The sequence below is a fragment of the Haliotis asinina genome, chromosome 3 (genome assembly GCF_037392515.1).
Source record: "Haliotis asinina isolate JCU_RB_2024 chromosome 3, JCU_Hal_asi_v2, whole genome shotgun sequence".
In the NCBI taxonomy this organism is placed as follows: domain Eukaryota; kingdom Metazoa; phylum Mollusca; class Gastropoda; order Lepetellida; family Haliotidae; genus Haliotis; species Haliotis asinina.
In genome coordinates this window covers 20,236,425-20,258,340 of record NC_090282.1, presented here as the reverse complement: position 1 = coordinate 20,258,340, position 21,916 = coordinate 20,236,425, and the positions used below count along the sequence as shown (strand labels likewise).

The 21,916-nt window shown below is 38.9% G+C and overlaps 2 protein-coding genes across 2 annotated transcripts; one reads left to right on the top strand and one right to left on the bottom strand.

Moving 5' to 3' along the window:
* Window positions 1-9,314: 9,314 nt before the first annotated feature.
* LOC137276631 (polyamine-modulated factor 1-like) lies at window positions 9,315-16,398 on the bottom strand. The gene is made up of 5 exons (XM_067808240.1): window positions 16,190-16,398; window positions 13,429-13,534; window positions 12,518-12,606; window positions 11,494-11,692; window positions 9,315-10,236 (listed from the first exon to the last, which is right to left on the bottom strand). The coding sequence occupies exons 1-5, from the start codon at window positions 16,354-16,356 to the stop codon at window positions 10,171-10,173; spliced, it is 627 nt and encodes a 208-aa protein (XP_067664341.1). The 5' UTR covers window positions 16,357-16,398; the 3' UTR covers window positions 9,315-10,170.
* Window positions 16,399-17,715: 1,317 nt separating this feature from the next.
* On the top strand, window positions 17,716-21,862 carry LOC137277632 (ribitol 5-phosphate transferase FKRP-like). Its single transcript, XM_067809458.1, has 2 exons — window positions 17,716-17,969; window positions 20,231-21,862. The coding sequence occupies exon 2, from the start codon at window positions 20,253-20,255 to the stop codon at window positions 21,798-21,800; it is 1,548 nt and encodes a 515-aa protein (XP_067665559.1). The 5' UTR covers window positions 17,716-17,969; window positions 20,231-20,252; the 3' UTR covers window positions 21,801-21,862.
* The last annotated feature ends 54 nt before the right edge of the window (window positions 21,863-21,916 follow it).

Sequence of the window (21,916 nt, the reverse complement as noted above, 5' to 3'; positions counted from 1 at the left end):
CATTGGATGTCAGTCTTAACGTCACATCGTATTATCAATCTCAACTCCCTGGGGAGTATTCAGCTATTGCTGCCACTTTTGTTGTGGCACTCTCATCCTAACGAGGTACGAGTACCCAATTCACAGCTGGGTGAACTAGGACACCTAGCCACAGTAGTTTGTCCAAATTTACTGCACGTTGCCGTACCCGCAACCAGGTATTCATGTGGCCAGCATCTGGTCATATACCAACGAATTCGTGAGTTCTTTTGAGTGCACAGGGTTGTGCACAACATTGTGACAACAATGAAAGAGTCTGCACATAATGTTGACTCCAAGGTTTTTACACCCGGTCACAGATGGGCTCGGTCCCGTCACCTCAATCTCTCTAGATCACTAGCCTGGCGCTTTAACCAGCTTGCCCACCGCGCCATGGAGAACACAAGAAAACCTTCGTAGATCCTGATATACCTCGATAATGAATTCTTTATCGATCAGCCGAAAAGCATTCATACGTCACTCCGCAGTCGCAGGTTTCGATTTCTCAAATGGTTAAAGTATAAATCCAATGTCAGTTTGTTTTCCCCTTGTGATGTCTGATTATGGTTTAAAGCAGTTCATACTTGTTCCCTGAACTCGAAATACAATATTCGTAGTTGAATAAAGAAGTAGACTTCTGCCTGGAGTCATCGCTCACATATACACATGTGACATCTTAGTGACTTATCCTTAATTGATGTTACACATATACACATGTTACACCTCAGTAACTCGTCCTCTATTGATGCTACACATATACACATGTGACATGTCAGTGACTTGTCCTTAATTGATGTTACACATATACACGTGTCATCTCAGTGACTCGTCCTTAATTGATGTTACACATATACAAATGTAACATCTCATTGACTCGTACTGTGTTGATGTTACATATATATACATGTGACAACTCAGTGACTCGTCCTCAACTGATGCTACACATATACACATGTGACATTTCAGTGACTCGTACTCCGTTGATGTTACACATATACACATGTGTCATCTCAGTGACTCGTCCTCAACTGATGCTACACATATACACATGTGACACCTCAGTGACTCGTCCTTAATTGATGTTACACATATACACATGTGACACCTCAGTGACTCGTCCTTAATTGATGTTACACATATACACATGTGACACCTCAGTGACTCGTCCTCTTTTGATGTCGCACACACCAACATGGGAAGTCGACGTTGCTGTTGTTGCACCCAAGACGCGTTAATTTTTTTCATTTCGGTAAAGGATGCAGAAACAAAACACAGCACATATGGGCCTTGCTCGATAATCTCAACTACTGCTAGGGGAGATTTATCGGAACGTATACTCTGGAGATTATCGAGGAGGCATGTGGAACAGCTTGAGAACAATGCGTCAACACATGTGTAACACTGAGTTTGTGGAATCGTTACAGGCGTGAATAAAGATAACGACGACGTAAGCCTTGAGCTGTAACATGTTGATGTGTGTATCGTTTGATCTTTATATCAAAGTCTGCAAAGTAATACAAGACGCATTGCAGCTACCTAAGCAAATAAATAACTGTCTGTTGACAAGGTGCACATCGGTTTATTGACGCAGGTTAATAGACACGACAGTTTCACATGGAATTCATTACCTGGTGATGATCTCGACATCTCTATTAATGAGGAAGGGAGGACCGATGAGGCTGTCTTTAAGTTCAGAAATTCATCAAAGATCTACGTCAGTCCATGGGGAACATGATTAATTTAAGCATGCTAACTTTCCATAATGCATCTCAATGCTGACGTCATCACAAGTATTTGCGGAAATAGGGCGTTGGTATTTATAGCCTTTATGGATGAGGCTGCAGATTTGGGTATGTGGTTACCTTGGTTACCTGACACGCGCAAAGTTGGATAGACACGATCGATCATTTCATTTTGAGGGTAATCAAAGCACAATAAAGCTGATAAGGTGCTGTAGTTCACCTACAACGGCGGCAGTCAACATCGATTTAAACATGTTTGATGGATAAATTTGTGGGATTATCAGTCTTTTAGTTATCTTTTAATCAGTTATTTTAGTGGTTGATTGGCTGTGCTCTATAGCAATATTCCTACAGTATCACAGCAATCGGCGTCGACTGAATCATGTTTGGAGCTTTCATCGAGTTATTGGGAAGATTAACGACATCATTGTTTGGAGCATTATTGAGAGTGTATGGTTAACGCAGCTTTTAGCAGTATGTCAGCAATATGACAGAGGCATCTGTGGTGTAGAATAAGAGTCCGGCAAAAGATATTAATCATACGAATGAGTGAATGAGTTTAGTTTTGCGCCGCACTCAGTAACACTCCGGCTATATGGCGGTGGTATGTAAAGAATCGAGTCTGGACCAGACTATCAATAGATCAACAGCATGAGTATCGATCTTCGCAATTGGGATACGATGACATGTGTCCACCAAGTGAGCGAGCTTGCTCACCCGATTCTGTTAGTCGCCTCTTACGACAAGCATGGTTTATTGAAGAGCAGTTCTAACCCGGATCTTCACGGACCACTTTTCGTACGAAGCAGACTAGGCAGACTCCCTGCCTTTGTTAGTTGTGTGTCAGTACATCATTAAAAGTTACATCATTTGAGTTATTGGCTTATCTGGTCCCGACTCCAGTATCAGGAGGATGGCGCCTACGTTGATGTATGACAACGCCGTATCATAACATGCTACATGGAGTTAGTGAGGAGGTAGAGCTTTTATGCCACTTTCACCAATATTCCAGCGACATCATGGTGGGACACATAGCTATCAGACAGCAGCACGCACAGTTTAAAAATGTGTCATAAAACTCAGTCCTACGCAGAATCTACAACAGGGATAATAAAATCATAGCCAGTGGGTTTAATATCGACATGCACTAATGTCAATATTACAAGTTACAATATTACTGCCTGAGGTTTAAAGATAGGGATATATTATAGGACATTGGCAGGACACGTAAAAGCCTTTGCATCAGTCATTTATATTGCCAATATCAGTCAGAATGTTTTCCATAAAAACTACATCAAACCAAATATTGTAAAATGGGCTCCGTTATTTCGAGTCCAGCTGTGTTTTTATATTCATTGTGGGAATAAAATTATCAGCGTTCCTCGCTATTGTTTCAAACAAAAATTATGATAGTTATCCTCATTTTTGAGAGAGTCGTAAAAGATATACATTAAAATTTGGCCATCCTACATAAAACTGTTTGAACATTAAAAGATTAAACAGTCTTAAATTTCTTGACCATGCGTATTGTTTGAGCCAATGACAGCTCGCAGATCTGTGTTGAGTGGAGCCGCCTTCATGGTATCACCCGTGACAGTAGGTAAGTGTGACAGAGCGCCTTGTATTAATTTATAGCTAACAATGCGGAAATGTGATAATCAAATGACCCTACACAACCACCGGAATGTTTATTCCGTTGACAAACATCAACAAGACATGACGATAAGATAGACATGTAGCGACGATTCGTTTCGATTCCTAATAGGATATTCGGTCAGCTCATTATGTTTCGACAGGATTTGTCGCGATATTTATTCCTATAATCAATGATCCATGGCCCAACACTGGAAACACTTGAGGGCAGCAAAGCAGTAACAGTTACTTCCCCTGAAATAGCAGACGGCTTTCTGAAATCCTAGGGCATTCAACGACCTCGGGAATTGGCGTTGTTGTTGTCCAAAAGATTTCAGTAGACAGTACGTTACTCGTCCTCAGACTTGAATAAGACGGAAGTATGAACTGTGCTGACATTTTGGGACAGTTTTAGTCATTTTGCAGCAAAGCTGAAGAATTGAAAACTCGTTGATAAGGAGTGGGGTCGAAATGCTTTTGCTTACTGGGTACCATCATTTTGATCTCGGATTTCCCTCAAATCTAATGGAATCCACAGATCTGTGATTCTGTTGCATAGTGGCGCCTATGCAGAAGTTTGGGATGCTCGTAAGGAGGCACCTAGCATTAAACAACGTCTTCCGAAAGAAAACAACAAAAAAGAAAAGAACGGCAACGGATAATATATTGATAAAGTTCACACTTACGTGAACCTGGGTCAGGGCTTAGAATTAGATTATCTCCCTTTGATGCATAGAAATGTATGATAAGGTTTTATGAATGCTTAATTGCCTAGCTGATTCAGGTTAGGTCACACTGACAAACTCATGTCCACGTTACCAAATAATTCAAACATTCAGGAAAAGAAATATCACATCTTAAAATACATTTACACCAATACACTGATGATATATGTACTCTAACTCCAAATATTTACTGAACAGGCTGGAAAGGGACGCAGTATGATAGCGTTCCATCCAAATTGCTAAATTTACAGTTTCATGTTACTTACCATATATACATTTGTGTTCATCAACATGTGACGTGAAGATATACAGTACAATGGATACGATAAAGTCACAATTACCTGGAATATAGGAGGAAAAGAAGAAGTGATCACAATTTTTTTCTCCCAAAAGCAAACATTTCGGGGACACTTTCCAGCCAATCAGTGGTCTGGATTTCCATCGATGCAGGTGTCTCAGAGTTGTTTCCCTATCAATGTGGTTGTTCCAGAGTTACTTCCCTTAGACCATTGTCAAAGTGAACAACGTCCCATAGAATAAATAAGTACATATGTATCTGTCATATACGCCAATGACCAAACATGATCAAATTCTCACAGTAGCGCAAAATGAAACAGTGTGTTTCATGGCGACATATTCAACAAAAGTGTCATATTTGTTCCGTTTGTATGACGTCCGTATAACAGTTTAGTCAAATCCAATGTCTGTTGCCAAGTACCCTCATTTCGACGAGGCAATTCTTCCATCAATACACCTTGCAAAAACAGAACCGACACTTCTTCAGTCACATATACAAATCTCCAAATCTTCAGCATCGTCAGTTTCCGTGATTACTAAATTCACGTTTTGACATTTAAAGACGTCTCTCCTTGGGAACGACTACATTATATAACATATTTGGATGTTGCGTGTATGTTAAACGACTACACAGAATAGTGAAGTTAAGATAACGTTTCCTCTACCTCTACGTGTAGTGCATTTAAGTATATGGTTTTGCCCTGAACTATTACATTATACAATGAGGACACATGGAGAAACTTCAATTATTATTTACATTTTCCGTCGAATTTAAGACTAACCTGGGTTTAATTGAGTTGTGTTTGAACTCAAAATCGATCAGGGCTTACTGACGGATTGCTCCCTCTAATAACCTACATCCTTACTTTATGGGACGAAATAAAGTTTTTACCAACAATAAAGGAAAACAAGTGTCGTTTATGGTTGAATAATTCACAAAGTTTCTCTCCAGTGTAGTTTATCCAAACTCTTAAGCAACATTAAGTAGGGTATGTATTTCTTACGGAAGCGCTGAAGGGACATGAGTATGAGAATTGTTGTTAATATATATTTCGTGCGCACGAGATACTATAGCGTGCGCATGATATAATATAGCGTGCGCACGATATACCAAAGCGTGCGCACGATATGATAAAGCGTGCGCACGATATAATAAAGCGTGCGCACTATATAACATAGCGTGCGCACAAAATGAAAGGAGACACGTATTTTTAAATGTTAAATCGTGCGCACGAGATACTATAGCGTGCGCACGGTATAGTATAGTGTGCGCACGATTTAACAAAACGTGCGCACGATTTAACAAAGCGTGCGCACGATTTTACATAGCGTGCGCACGATATGATATAGTGTGCGCACGCTTTAACAAAGCGTGCGCACGATATAGCATATTGTGCGCTCGATTTAGCAAATCTTGCAACACTGACATGGTTTCAAAATGACTTTGACACGACACGAGGCATCAGTATTTCGTGCGCACAATTTAGTATATCGTGCGCACGCTATAGTATCTCGTGCGCACGATATATGATTTAAAAAATCTTCTCCCGTCATATCGTGCGCACGCTTTCGTATATCGTGCGCACATTTTAGTATCTCGTGCGCACGAAATATATATCTAAAAAATTCTCATACTCATGTCCCTTCAGCGCTTCCGTAATTTCTGGGGTTTCTTTTGCAGATTTTGTTTCGGCATTAGACAATAAACAATCCACTACTGAGTCCATGATAAATGCCATTTCCATAAACGAAGTGTTTTTTTTTAATAAACATATGTGGTGAATGATAATAAATACCTTGGCATATTGTTTACTCATACCCTGAATCTGAAAAAGTCTGTACTTAAGCTGGTGAAGATGGCAAAGGAAGCTCTTTTACAACTTCACTCTGTTCCTTTGTTCGGTGTTATTCCACCGACTATTTACTTCAAACTTTTTTACTTTCAGATACAACCAATTTTACAGTATGGATCTGAAATTTGGGAGTTTAAAGAGTATTATACCATAGAAAAACTTCATTTGCTTGCCCGTAAAAGGTTTCGAAATATTGGATTTGCAAATGCTATGGTTTATGATGAATGTGTAAGGTTGCCATTTTACATATCATCTCATTGCCGCTGTTTAAAATATTGGTGTAAAATAATGAATATGCCTGAATATCGTTTATCTAAAAAGCCTTCCATGTGCTCCTACATCTTGATTATCTTGGAAAGAATAACTGAACATCTCATATTCGCACCTTGCTATTTAGATATGGTTTGGGTTGTATTTGGTTATCACAGACAACTGGCAACGTGAATATGTTTATCAGACAGTATCGTATGCGGGCTATTGATATGTTTAATCAGGAATGGCATTCAATTATTAATGAACGTTCTAAATATGTATATCTGTTTAAATCGTTGCTTGAGCCAGAGCGTTATCTTGCTCACCTTCGCTACAGAAATGTTCGCACTGCTTTTGTACGTTTTAGATTAGGCCTTAATGATTTATTAATTAAACGTCGTACTCTAGAATAAAAGTTGTCATGCATATATACATTTGATCTATCTTACTCCCAACCTCTAAAAATGCCACTCAAACAAGTCAAGGGACCGTTGTTTGATTAACAACATGTCATAAGCAAATAGTGACAATTCGAGTGATCATGAGTCGGTTTGGGTAATTCTACCGATGGTGCCGATCGCAAACACACACAAAGGCAAATGAACTGTGCCCTTGACTAAGTGAATGTAGTTTTACGCTAAACTCAGCAACATTGCAGCTATGTGTTGGCGGTCTGTACATAATCGTGACAATTCAGTGTTCAACAGCACGAGCATAGATATGCGCAACTGGGAACCGATGACGTGTCAACCAAGTCAGCGAGCCTGACACACGATCCCGTTAGTCGCCTCTTACGACAAGCACAGTCGCCTTTTATGGCAAGTATGGGTTAATGAAGGCCTATTCCTGTGCTAATGGAATCTTCATAGAAAGAGCATGCTCGACTGTACTTCGAAAGCTTTTAAATGTTGACGCAAATATCTGGAACGATTTGATATTTGTTGGACGATAGGGTTACCCTGACAAAAGACAATAGCCGATGTTTTGTCGCTTGTAATTTCGGGTGTTTTCTCCTGCGTAAGGTGACACCAATGTTTCCACCATTAATGCTCTCAGACTGCAGCCACTGCACGCTATGAAGTCGGGTGCTTTACTGCGTCGGTTGCACTGTAGATACCGTACAACTAACAAGAATGGACGACACAAGGCGATGCTACACCTGAAGAACATCGTTGATGGTTGTTGGATGCCAGTCAGCAATAATCCAGCAGTAAAGAGGCGATCTGTAAATTAATCGCGTCTGGACCAGGCAATTCAGTAAGCGTCGATTTACGCAGTTGGGTTTGGATGACATGTCAACCAAATCAGCTCGCCTGACCACGCAATACCGTTGGTCGCCACTTACGACAAACATGAGTTACTGAAGATCAATTCTAACCCGGATCTTTACGGGTCTAAGAACATCGTTCAGAAAGGTGGTCGTGTTGGTCTAATGGCAGCACAGTTTTGCGTGATTAAAAGAGCATGTACCTTGAGAAATATGGTATTTTGTAAAATGCCCCGTTCTGACTAACAAATAGTATATGTACTATTTTCATGATTGTTCGTTTCAGTGGCCAGACGTTGCCACGCCTGTTTCTGACATCTGTGTGAGTGAGTTTAGTTTTACACCGCAACATGCCAGCTTTACGGCGGCGGTCTGTACATAATCGAGCCTGGACCTGACATTCCAGTGATCAATAGCACAAGGATCTATCTGCGCAACTGGGAACCGATGACGTGTCAACCACGTCAGCGAGCCTGTTCCCGTTAGTGGTCTCTTACGACAAGCATAGTGACAACAACTGAGTATGTAATGGACAACCCTTCTTTAGAGTTTACCTAATCTTTTTATCAGCAAATCGATTTCGGGTCGGACCGGGGACGCACAAAGGACTATATTTCTTAATTTCGTTCAACAAAGGTTGGACACTAACTATGTGCAACCTTTACATCCGTGGCATTTTCTTTTCTTTTCTATTTTTGGGTTTCTTTCTTTTTTTTGTTTGTTTTTGTTTAGTTCTCACGATTGTCAACTCTATATTAGACATTCAAGGAACCCTGACCAACAACTGATATGGGTGAATGGGGTGATTGCCGGGAAATGCAGATAATGTTTCCTTGGAAACAAGATCATTCAGGGTAGCAAACTAGATCACTAGGGTTAGGACATTTGAGATCGTTGTGTTACGTCAAACAATGAAGACGCTATCATAAATACCGTAAGACAATGTACCGTCGGGGCCTGTGGCCGATTTGCAAGCATCTGAAGAGCGAGTTTAGTATTACGCTGCCCTTAGCAATATTCCAGGAATATCACGGCGGAGGACACCAGAAATGTGCTTCAATTTAAGATTCAAACATTGTAGCCATATGGGAAATCGAACCTGGATTTTCAGCATGACGAGCGCACGCGTTAACCACTAGGCTACTCCAAACTACAAGATTCTTAAGAATTAAAACTAGGAGATTCATCACCAGTGAGTAGAGACTTTAAACACAGGAAATTTCAACTAATGAAAAAAATACAATTGTATATGGCAGGGATATTGTACTCCTTTGGCACAATGTTAGTGTTACAGCAGGTCACATTCTGATACCAGTTTATGGGTAGTTTCTTCAACTCACCATCACTAACTCAACCAGTAGCCCAGCTATTAGTGATGCGCTGTAAACAAAGAGTTGGGGTTGACCTTTCCAGAAGATAGTTTCACTCCATTCAAAAAACATCCTGATGGTTCCCACACAATCCACCTGACTTGACCCAATATTGAGAATATACCCATTACATACTTACTACAAATACAACAAACATATGAATTTAGGACGTATTTATGTTTGGAAAGACATGCACAAACATCCTTATCAAGAGAGAAAGGGAGCAGATCTGAATCAGACCTACCCTCCACAAACACTTGACCTTGACCCCACAGGTTGCACTATTTCGGCTATATTGGCTGATCAGCCATTTCATAAATACTTAGTTGATGACTAAATTTTACTCCTAGGCCAAATGTGGAGATGGCATCAAAATCAGGTAATATGATACTTCCAGCCTCATTACCCATACTACATATCTTGACCATGTTGAACACCAGTGCTTGTCACCACCCTTAAGACAATGTGATCAATACTCAAGCAGTTAGTCTATGAACATGTGGACACTGTTTTAACAGTGGACTAAACCCAGTTTGTTTTTACTAACCTGATACCTCCTGTAGCTAGTTCCACATCAACAAGAATTTTGGGAGGGTGGGAGGTGTCATACTAATTACTGATTAACATGTTTACTGCTGCTCAGAGATCCTAAAAGATAGGGACTTTTCTGGCATTTGGCCCAGGAGTAATTTCACTAATAAGAAACATGATTTGTTACAAGACCCTCCATCTGTTTGTCTTCTGATCTTGGCTAATGACTCCCATCACTTTGTATAGACGTGTCAATGTTATTCATTGTACAATATCCTTAACTTATTTTGTCCAGTATACACTAACATCCAGTCAAGTAGGGACAGCCACTCAAACCATCAAAAGTCATTGTGTTCTGCTGGAAGTCACTTTGACATGACACAAAAAATGTTCACCCCAACTGTCTTGTTTTAACAGTTTATCTTGGTCCAAGAGATGATGATCACTTGTTGATGAAGATATGTGAAAATAAGGGCACTGCTCTCAGGAATATGTCCTGACGAATTCCTCAAGAGCTTCAATAGTCTCTGTAGATAGTGCTCCCTCAGACTGGAAAATGTGAACATCATATAAATAATATTTACATTTCAAAGATGAAAAGAATGATGAAACCCACTTTCAAAGACAAAGAGACAGAACAGGGGATAAGAGTATTTTGTTTGTTTGATAGTTAAATGAGTAACTCAAGAATATTTCGGCTATGTGGTGTGATTTGTGAACTGAGTCAGGAAATCAAAATGGAAATTGCATGAAAGACAATCCTGGACCAGACAGGTGCCTAACATGATGCAAAATTACTCTTATATGACTATCTTGGTCAAATGTGAGTGATTGAGTTTAGTTTTGTGCTGCTTTTAGCAACATTCCAGCAATACCACAGCAAGGGACTCGAGGAATGTGAACTGACAAGGATTATCAGTTTAAAAGGGCTTTAAAATCTACAGGCCCTGAATGCAGGTCCATTCTGTTAAAGTCAAACCAATAAATACAAAATAGACTACCCTGTACATACATGTAGTTTTACACTGTTTAATTCTGTGGAAAAACTAAATTGTCAGATAATTTACTGCAAATACTTGAAACTGCTGGCCCAATACATTAACAACCGGCACTGAGCCTCAGGGTTGGCAATTAGTTTGAACATTGCTATCAAGCAGTGCCTCCTGTTAGCCTGAATATTTGGAAAGTACACCTCGCTGCTTAGGTCATCCTCTTCCCACAGAGGATACTTGTTGTATTTTCCTATGAACCTCTGTTCTAATATGGTCCTTTTGTGATTGGTTGCAGTCAGATTTAGTTGTGCAATCAGGGACATGGTTTCAAATGTGATCATTCACAAGGCCTCAGTAATTTCTGTATGCTTCATGAAAACTATTTGTTAAGAACCTCTTCTAGGTTGTGATGCACTAACATTTCTTCTGGACAAGACTCAGTCAAATAATGGCACATCAATAGTGTCTCCATTGCCCTTGTTGACAACGCACAAGCTAGCCATTAAATGTCTTGTGTGTCACATCACCATAAGTTCCTGGCAGAGGATGGATCTTTGGCTTGTATTAGTCAAGACGGATCTAAGGGAGTAATTCCATGTAACAAGTTCTGACTGGATAGAAATAAGGGAGATAATTCATGTTGCAAGTTTTGCTGATAGGGGATTTTACAAGAACTGGGAAATATGGCCGTATTAGTGGAAGATATGACAGGCAACCTCTGTGGAAAGAGAATGTGCTTTGGCACGAAAGCATATTTTAATGACTCAAGGCTGACAGAATTTACAAGATTCAAGAAGTTCAACACTTTTATTACCTTCTGCCACACACCACAGATTTGCTCCACTTGTTCACAGGTAGAATATAGTTTCTCCTGGCGTGCCCTGACTGTTTCCTGCAACATTCGGTTCCTGGACTCCAGCTCCTTCAACATGGCCGCCAACTGCTCCCTGTGCTTTATGTGCCCAGGCAGCACATGGGCACGTACATCAACATCTGGATCTCCACTTGGTCTCCTACAGATGCACATTATGGTCATTCTTTCACATTCTGCCTCATAACAAGTTCCTAAACCTGTTAGATTCACAACATTAATGTGGACAAATATCACGTAGGACAGCTATTTAAAAAAGCTTTCAGATGTGGTTTCATAGAGCCTGCCAACTGAGACACCATGCAGCAGTTTAACATGGACACCCCTTCCAGACTGGGCAGTATGACAGGGCCCAACATTTTGGCCAAAAACTGATGCTAAAATTAGTATTTATAGGTACAAAACAACATTAACTTTTCAAAAGAATTTTCATATTTATACAAAAAAATAGAGAAATGTTCTAAGAACTTGTTATTAGGATTGTACTCATTTATATCAGTAGTAACTATCCACATTGATGCTGATACAATATGGTTGAAATTTATTGTGTATGGTACATATACTATTTGATAATTTCATTTAACCCATTTTTTTAAATATAAAATTTGTATATTGTTACTGCAATTGTAATCATGTGTTTGTGTTGTGTACACATTTAATTTATCATATTGAGTTCAATCTAATGTCAAGGTCCAATTGTAAGAGTCTGACAAGTAACATGTTGTGTTTATTCAATGATGTTTCAGATTGAGATTCCTTATTTATATGACTTATTTAATCATACTACTAAAACAAAATAAGATGGGCATGAGAATTTAAGGCTTGGAACCACAACATTTAATTTAAGCTTGAGTATATTGTTACATTCACAGATGTGGTATGGAGGAGTCCTAGTAAATACTTTTTAAGCTAAACATCCAAGAGACCATGGTCACAATGACTGCAATGTAACTCTGTACACAATTACCATGCTTTTTCTGGGTATTCTTTCAGGTCATCCAGGCCATTCATCAGAGGTAGAATATTCTCCTCCTCAAACATGTTGGAGATCTCATCCTTTCAGAATGAAACAGCAATTTATATCTAAAAAAAGTTCCTAAGCACAAAAACAAAGACAATAAAAAAAAATTGAAAAATTAAAAAAAACAATTTTCTCTCATACATTTTGATATATGATTAACATACCGTGGTACATAACTGAAATAAACATGACACTTAACATGCCATAACAGTAATGTTGAAAGACAAAAACTGATGGTACAACCAGCTCCCCCAAACTTCCATCACCAGGTATGCACATTAACAAATTATTACCCCTGATAACCCAAAATGTCTGGAAGACACTAGAAGGTTAGAGTCACATGACGTATCCCTCCGGCTTCCCATTTTCTACTGGTTCAGCAGAGAGAATTTTGGACTATATCACTTGCCTTAGGTGAGACTGCATGTATTACATGTGCTTCACTGTGCGGAAGGACTGATATCCTAGAAACTCAGGAGTCAAGCTGCCAAACACAGCCACCCATACAAGGACTCTCCAAACCTAACATTGCTTAACTTCAAATGATTTGAGACCTGAGCTCTAATCAGCTCTATATAAAAATAAATGTACCCACAGTACTTGAGACACTATCAATCCAGGTAATTAGGTAATTAAAAGACACAAAAAAAACCCATACGTATGTATGTTGAGGTAACATGAACTTGAAGAGGCTACGATTTTGATTTCAATAAATTCACTTGTTTTGATAAAGTTTAATACTTATGGCTTGTTCAAAATTATGGTTATTTTTCAATATTAGACCAAAATAGTAACAGAAGCAATGAGTCATTCATTGATTTACTCAGGAGTATTTTCTCAAATTCAACATTTCTTACAAAGATGTTTGAATCCAGCTGCTCAACCATCTGATCCCGGATGCCCCTCAGAGCTTTCGAGTTGTGTTCATAAAGAGGCTGGAAATGTTCTTTGAATGCGGAATACCTGGAACCAGATGATACATGGACGTTATCAGTAACCATGGTAACAAACATAACATACATAGGGTTCCTTCCCTGCTGCCTATTTCTAACCATAATGTTATCTGCTAACAAAATAGTAGGTCATGCACATGTGTGGATATATAAAGATGATACAAGATTATACAGAGTTAGAAATGTCCATTCATTTGTTTTAAATTATGTGGTTTGCCATGTTTACATTATCAATATGATCAATGCACACACAAAAACTCCTCTCGAAATAGTTATTTTACAATTGTTTATTATTTGTGCTGAGTCTTTAGTTTTAGATATTTTTTGAAAATATATGAAATTAGTCTTGCTTGCATGTACATGGGAAAGGAAGCCTCTTGAAGAGAAATGACTCACTAACAAATAGTCATGAAATGCCCGTTCACTTTAACAATAACATGCTACAGAGACAAAATCAAAACATTGCAAGCCTATTACATATTTATAGAATCAAAGTTAGTTTAAACATATATTATATTAGAGTCAGCATTTGTGTGAAGATCATCATTTCACCAAGGATATCCAATCTAGGGCTATTTTTACAGCTGGACCATTGTTGCTTCTAGATGAATATCAACATCAGCGACTTTATGCTTTTACCAGTTTTATTACTACATTTCTTACAGCCACTGTAATTATTCTGCTATCAGAATTTGTACTGTTTGTGTGCTACTAGATACAAAAATGGGGAGGTAGAGGGTGGAGGGGCAGCAGGGTAAGCAATGCGGTCGTAAGTCCAAAGTCACTTGACCAGTCTCACTCAGCCCTATCCCCAATCCCACTTTCCCCATACTATGTAACCTACTCTTTAGTTTAATGGATATATAATATATATGTATTAATAATAATCAAGTTCCAAGGAAAGTTCTTGGTGGATTTGACTAGGCAACATTTCCTGGGAGAAGTCCCTTTCACTGTCTGGGCTGCATGTAAAGGGGGCGAGGGCCCAGAGCTGATGACCTTTACCAGCCTGAGTGTGCCAGGACCACCTGCTCACACTATCTTAATCTGTAAAACATAATGAAAATGATAATACAGAGCTCCAGATAAGGGCCTTACCAGCGTATGTACAGATAGAAAATATCCAGTAGATGGTAGGAAATAAGTTTGAAAACATAGTAGATACACACAACAATGCTGAATGGTCTTAAAATCATTTACAGACATATTTATCTGCCAAAGTATTGTTTTTACTGTTAATTGGCCATTTTACACAAGAGTAGCAATGTTGTGGTGCTCATATGAAACGTTACACACGATTACTGATACGCCATTAAATTCCATTCACTACTCTAAATGTACTCTTCAGGTTTTCCAGTATGCCTGTATTGAAAAAATAAGGACAAATTTTCTCCCAAGTTGGTTTAGATTTTTGGCATCATCACAAGCATTTGGTTGTGATCTCAGTGAGCTTGAGGGCTGATACAGGGGCTGTAAATCTTCAAGGTAGCCTAGGGCCATTCCGATTCCAATGTTTTGCGGTCAATTCTTGCAGTGATTGGAAGCCAGTGTAAATCTTTTAGCACTGAAGTAATGTGATTGAAGACTTTGGACTTTGCAATGATCCTTGCAGTAGTGTTTTGGAGGGATTGGGAGACAACCTAGGTGATCTTGGTTTATGTTGTTATACATTACACATCATTAATTACACAATTTAGATTGAGTGAGTTTAGTTTTAGGGAACTTTTAGCAAATATCCAGCAATAAAAAGGCAGGAAACAAAAGAAATGAGTTTCACACATTGTACCCATGAGGCGAATCAAACCTGTATCTTCAGCGTGACGAGAAAACGCTTAAAGTACTAGGCCATTCACAACCCCAAGCTTCTTCAAAAGTAAAATAAATAGAGGATTCATCACGAGTGGACAGTTCCATGAGCAGCCACATGAGTTGTTCATAGGGATACCAGGACCTGTGTCAACCAAGTCAGCTGGCATGACCACAAAATCCAGTTAGTGGCTGGCCACTTGCAAGCATGCTTTACAGAAGACCAGTTCTAACCAGAACTTCATGGGTCTAAGAACATTGTGTTCATCTTTTTATGAACACATGGATCTCAGGTCTGACTGGGGGCGCAGAAAGAAAGATTTTTATATTTCTTAACTTTGTTCAACAAAGAGGATTTTGAAACTAACTCTGTGGGAGCAGCTTTGAAGTCTTTCACATCCATGGCAGCGTTTCCTTTTCACGGTTTAACCACTAGACTACCAATTGACCCCAACTTGTAATCAATCTTCCCCTTGATACAGCTGCCTCTGCCATAAACACACGCTCCCCTGATTTATGGAAATTAGTACCTGACTCAGCCCTGCGCATGATGTGTTTCTACAATCATTACTGACTGTGAAAATTTAACATCAGAATCAACTTGTATTAATGGTAATGTAAGGAATTGCTGGTCTGTAAGTTTGTCAGTCCAAACAGCATTTTGGTAAGAGTTCCTCCCTTTCCCCCATCCACAAAACATGTATATAAATCAATATATATTAAAAACTATTTGAAAACCTATCACAAGAATTACTAGAGAACTCACAAAAATAACGAAAAAGCCTAAATTTCCCTAAACAATAACAAATCAATAAGGAAAATCCGTTGCTTGTTGTTAACAACTGATACTTTGGCTTACCTAACTGAAGACAGACATTTTTTTACAGTTTTCTCAAGTGACTGACGTAAATGAATCATGTGACGACCTTCTGGCTGTGGATCTGATTTATGTTCACTTGAATCGGTTGTTTTGCAGCTGGCGGCATCCGCCCCATCGCTACACATTTCTTGAACCCCTTCTTCCATTTTTGACTTTCGCGCTTCCGCGTCTGGTGAGATATAAAAGGCGTCTGTATAGATTTACGGCTGGAGATTAACATTTTGTTTGTTTATGTCACTGGTATATTCCTTAAAGACTCCTCAATAATATCCCCCATACGATCTCCATCATCATCTGTAAAAGTTTCATATTTCAATATTCAGTAGTAGACAAAACTGATAAACCGACTTGAAAAAGTAATGTTTTAGACAAACCCGTAGCTATACTCTAATATTAGTAAAGTAGTTTCTCTTGACCAATGAAGCTCAGCAGTTTAATCCGTCAGTGTATTATTGTAAAATCACCAGCTTCATCGCATATTTCTTAACTAAATGTACATCGGTAGAGCTTACGTGTCAGTGTTATTCTTATAGATGTTTTCTAAATGTACAATAGATATGACAACAGAAAAAAAAAGTCCCCAACTGCCAGTTGCAACTGGCCTCTTCCACTTATGTACCGGCTTTATTATTTGTTTTTACATGCTGTTGTGCCATAACATACCATGTTATCTGCTCATTGTTAAAAATACCATGTATATTTACTTCTCAAAGTTTTTTAAAGGCACTTAGAAGCTGAACGAACATGAATACATGACACGTTTCGTGGGTAACAACTAGCTCGTATTATTTACACGACGTTTCAGAGATAACTCTTAAAACAATTGCTCCTTCATTCGCCTCTGAAATGTAGTGTAAAGAATAAAAACGAGTTGTTATCCACAAAACGTGTCATGAATGTATATACTTATCGTTGGTGACTGAACAGTCATCTGGTTGAAGTTGTTCTTATTTATTTATAAAGCAAAAACACAATGTAGTTTACAACATTCATGGGAGATCAATGCACAAAACAAAAACGCAACGTTAAGTAAAAAAACTGCTTGAGAAAGACAGAGTGAGAGAGAGAAGGACCTATGCTTGCCAAAAGGCGACTCTGCGTGTCGTAAGAGGCGACAAACGGAATCGGGTGGTCAGGCTCGCTGACTTAATACTTGGTTGACACATGTTATACCTTCCCAGCGCAGATAGATGCTCATGCATCACTAGAATTTCTGGTCCAGACCCGACTATTTACATACCATCGTAGCTGGGTATTGCTGAGTGTGGCGTAAAACTAAACTCACTCACCAACAAATGTAAAATATATACAAAATCAATTAACTCCGTAGAATATGTGGGTGACCCACCCATGATTCTTGGATTATGTTATCGTTATGTAAAAGGAATTGATTTGTGAAGAAACCGATATTTCATTAACCTTAATAATTGAATGTGGAGAGAGGTGTCGTGGATATCCTGGAGAGCATGGATCCATTAGAAAATACTTGTAGGAATTGTTTTGCCAATATATAAGTATAACCAAGGTCTTTGAGATACACAATTGCGAAGCCACGAATGTTTTTTGTGTACTGAATATCAATTCCCGGCTGCTTCAACATCTGCCTTACGTTGCCGCGTACAGACTCCATCTGAAATTCTGAGAATCAACTATGTTTTCATCTAAACCAAGGAAGAGGTTGGATCGCCGACACGACTGCCAGCCTTGAAACTCGTAAAATGGATGAAGTGGTTGTAAAATCATTAAGAGTGCTTTTACGGTAATATCTTCGTGTACATGCAGGCAAGTCTAATCGAATGCACATTTCCTGTAAAGAAAATAGATGTTGTTGGTGCGTTTAAAAGCATTAAAATGGCAAAAACATATTGACATATTGGAATTTTGTTATAAAGAAAACGACCTTTTACAGCCCCAGTACATAGCTCATTTTGTTTTCCCAGAGACCATATAATAGATTATTATATGGTCTCAGGTTGTCCACTTCCAGTTAGTACTGCCATTTCAGAAAGATTCTGTGATTCAGCAAGTACAAATATTCTGGTCACAGGAACTGTTCATAATTTATGGTGATGATCTTTTAAAGGGGCACTGATGCGGAGCAATTTCCGTGGACTGGTGTAAACTTTTGTTATTGTTTTTCTCCAGTGAGTACCCGGATGATATCCCAGAATTCGTGACTGGTTCGTGACCTCTGCTGCGCAGTCCGTATGCGCAACTGATAGTTTAATTATAGACAGATCAACTGAGGTGAAGGCATTTTTACTTCATTACAAATGTATTATGAAAACAAATGAAACACTTTGAAGGTTAATCATCTGCCAGTAGTAGAAATGGTAAAAAACTATTAGGACGGAAAAATACCGAAGCCAATGTACGTCTCTATATTTTGTCTCATAACCCTAACGAGTTTATTGTCATATTTGTATGATTTTGAACATTACTAAAAGAACACACGGTCTGCTTATACTCATAGTAAATTTCTAACATAACAGCAACATTTATACATTGTATAGACTGCCAATGTGGATCCTATTTCACACACATACGCGAACTAGTGTGTGTTTTTTGTCATATCGATTCTGCTGAATGCTACAACAAATAAATTAAAACAAAATGCAAATAATGAATGTAAAACAGACTAATGTTATAGCAACAATATCAGGCTACTACCTTGTTCAGGAATGTATCCATCAATATCCATATAAAAGAAATCGTATTCCATTCATCTGCAGCTGGTAAATAATCCTGCTTTGTGTCGTGTGTCTTACAACTGTCTAATTTGCGAAAAAGTAACACATCGTTTCACGTCTTTCGTTGGTGAAAACCTGATAAACCTCTCACTGGTCACCCAAGATAGCACACCTGGCAACTAATTGTATGATATCCGCTATTCTAAGTAATTTAGTTAACCAATAATGAGCAATCAATCAATCAACGCAAGGGTGGTTAATTCTTTGAAGGGAGGATGTTGTTTTTACAATCGCACTTTACGACAGGGTGTAGTCATCTACACACACTGCCTTTTGACAAAAGTAATTAATCAATCGGTGTGTTATCGGTTAATCCTTTGATCGATGTTTGTTTTTGTAACTCAGCTGATAAACCCTCTTGCATCACTTACATGCACATATTACATAACATGCAATACATTTGCCGCTACAGACCTTAATTTATAATGTTGAGTATTTACTCCAGACAGGAGAAATGCCAAATGGGAACCTTTGTTGAGTAACCGAAGTGGTGTTACTACTAATCATACCTGTTAAAAATTCATTAATTGACCATCTAGAGAATGATGACAAATAACACGTGTAGGTTTACACCATCAAAGGCGAGTTACAGCAAGGAAGATGTAATCTCTGTGTCTCATGCAGCCTGAAAACACTTATGGGCCGAAACTCCGCAATCTTCCGGAGTGAAACAAATGGCTTGCTACGTGCCTGCAGACATCATGTTTTCATGTAACATGATTAAATATCGAGGTTAAAAACACAGAAATAGTATCAAATTGAGTAACTATACCATCCAAGCATCCGGAAAAAACTACACTGCTGGGATATTTTGTTACGATCAGACAAGGAATACCATGGATATTTTTAAATAATGGCATATGATGGGCATCTGGCCTCCTGACTCTTATGGGTGAAGAAACTCTGCTAATATGGACAGGAGCCCAGTTCCTTTGTCCGTCACGGTCGAAGGAGCGGGCGCTGACCAATTTGCAGTTTGGTTCCGTAATTAGACCGTTGGCGAGAAACATTATTCGCTCCGCATCAGTGCCCCTTTAAAGAGGTGGGGGATCACCCATTTTGTACTGGGGAGGTAATCATCACTTGAGTTCACATGTCCTAGGGGTTGGTCATTGAAACTGTAAATGTCATGCAGGGGTGTCATTTGCTTTGTACATAAATTTTACGGTGGGTCATTCACATTGTCCATTATCCATAAAAATCATCATCTTAGCCGTAAATTATGAAGTCCCTTAGATGATAGTATGACAGTTAATTACTTCTATTTCAGTTGACAGATCATCTAGTATGCCATGAAAGTGAAAATGGTGTGCCGTATGAATCGTTGTCGATCATACCTGGTGGCTGCTTTGATGGTGAACCTTGTGATACTTTTGTATCTGGCATTCATACAGCACACACAGACAGACATCAGCACCAGGGTCAAGAGGATTACCCATCGGCCATTTCATAATGAACAGCTGAGCATCACTCAAGTTCATCCATCAACTGAATCTGACGTCACTGTCATCATCAGAGAATATGAGGAATTCGAGAATGACCTTGTAAATTCAATTGTAAATATACAGAAAACCTTCAACGAAATTCCTGTTGTAGTTATTGGTGATAAGAATCCGTACCCTCCCTTGCAGACAAGAGATATTGTGAAGGGGAGATTCCAGTTTGTTTCTCTTTCTGGTAATATCTGGAATAATATGTCCTCCTCAAGACCAGAATCTTTCATCAAAACAAAGTATGTAATGATTGTGCCTGACTCTACATCTATAACAGATGTGACAGTATTCACTCACCTGGTGAAAATTCTTAATAATCATTCTGCCCAAATTTTAGCAATTCCAATCAAGAATTCCAATACATTCTGCAGTCCAGTTGTTGTGAGTTTCAAAACATGGACATTGGAATATGTGCTTCCCAAACCCTCTGACAATGTGTGTAACAATGTTCTTGGGGATCATGCAGTGTTTATGAAGACTGAGAGCTACTTTCAGCTTTCTCATCCATACATGCGCCCTTTGCCTTTGTCCTTGTACATACAAGGGGCAATTAAACAGTGGACAGCAGCAGTTGTGAACACGGTCAACCTAACAACCCTGACTAGCTTGTACCAGACTGACCCTCGTAACCGTTGGCAACACAAACGGAATCACCAAGATCGACAAGAATATATGTACCGACAACTAGGATTTAAACTGGTTATTCAAGACAGCGGACGTAGACAGTGGTATGGCTGTACGAAGGATACCACTAGATGCTTTGACACTGTTGTCAATGATATGCCAGAATATCTCTATGAGAATCGCTGGACTCCTCCATGCTGTCTTCGAGCTCTAAGGGAAACGGCCAAACATGTGTTCAGTATACTGGAGTCTTGTGAGGCCAGGTTTTGGCTGGAAGGGGGTAGTTTGCTTGGAGCTGCTCGAATTGGTGATATCATTCCATGGGACTATGATGTGGATGTGGGTATTTATAGAGAAGATGTAAACAAATGTGATTATCTTCGACAGTGTATGCAAGGATCTTATGTTGATGAGAGTGGCTTTGTGTGGGAGAAAGCCATAGAAGGGGACTTTTATAGAGTGCAATACAGTGAGACTAACAGACTCCATGTGGATATTTTTCCATTTCACTCCAGGAATGGGACAATGACGAAATACACTTGGTTGAAATCTCACAGGCAGGATACTGAATTTCCGGAACATTTCTTACAACCCTTGTCTACAATCAAGTTTGCTGGTTTGGAAGCTAAGGCTCCAAATAATGTGAAGAGTTTTCTTGAATTTAAGTTTGGACCTGGTGTAATTGAGAATCCCAAATATCCAAATTCCCAAGACCCAGTATGATTCTAGTCTTTTTACTGTAATTTACTTTACTATATTCATCAGTATTATCAAATAAAGTTTTATGTGTTTGTCATAGATTCTGCCTTTCAAGGAAAAGATTGATAAGATTCATCATA

Excerpts from the sequence above, each read along its gene's own strand:
- LOC137276631 (XM_067808240.1), bottom strand. The coding sequence starts at position 16,356 with ATGGAAGAAGGGGTTCAAGAAATGTGTAGCGATGGGGCGGATGCCGCC. Across the intron at positions 12,607-13,428 it reads AGCTGGATTCAAACATCTTT|GATGAGATCTCCAACATGTT; the intron begins GTAAGAAATGTT and ends TCATTCTGAAAG. Across the intron at positions 10,237-11,493 it reads TCTGTGGTGTGTGGCAGAAG|TCTGAGGGAGCACTATCTAC; the intron begins GTAATAAAAGTG and ends CACATTTTCCAG.
- LOC137277632 (XM_067809458.1), top strand. The coding sequence starts at position 20,253 with ATGAAAGTGAAAATGGTGTGCCGTATGAATCGTTGTCGATCATACCTG.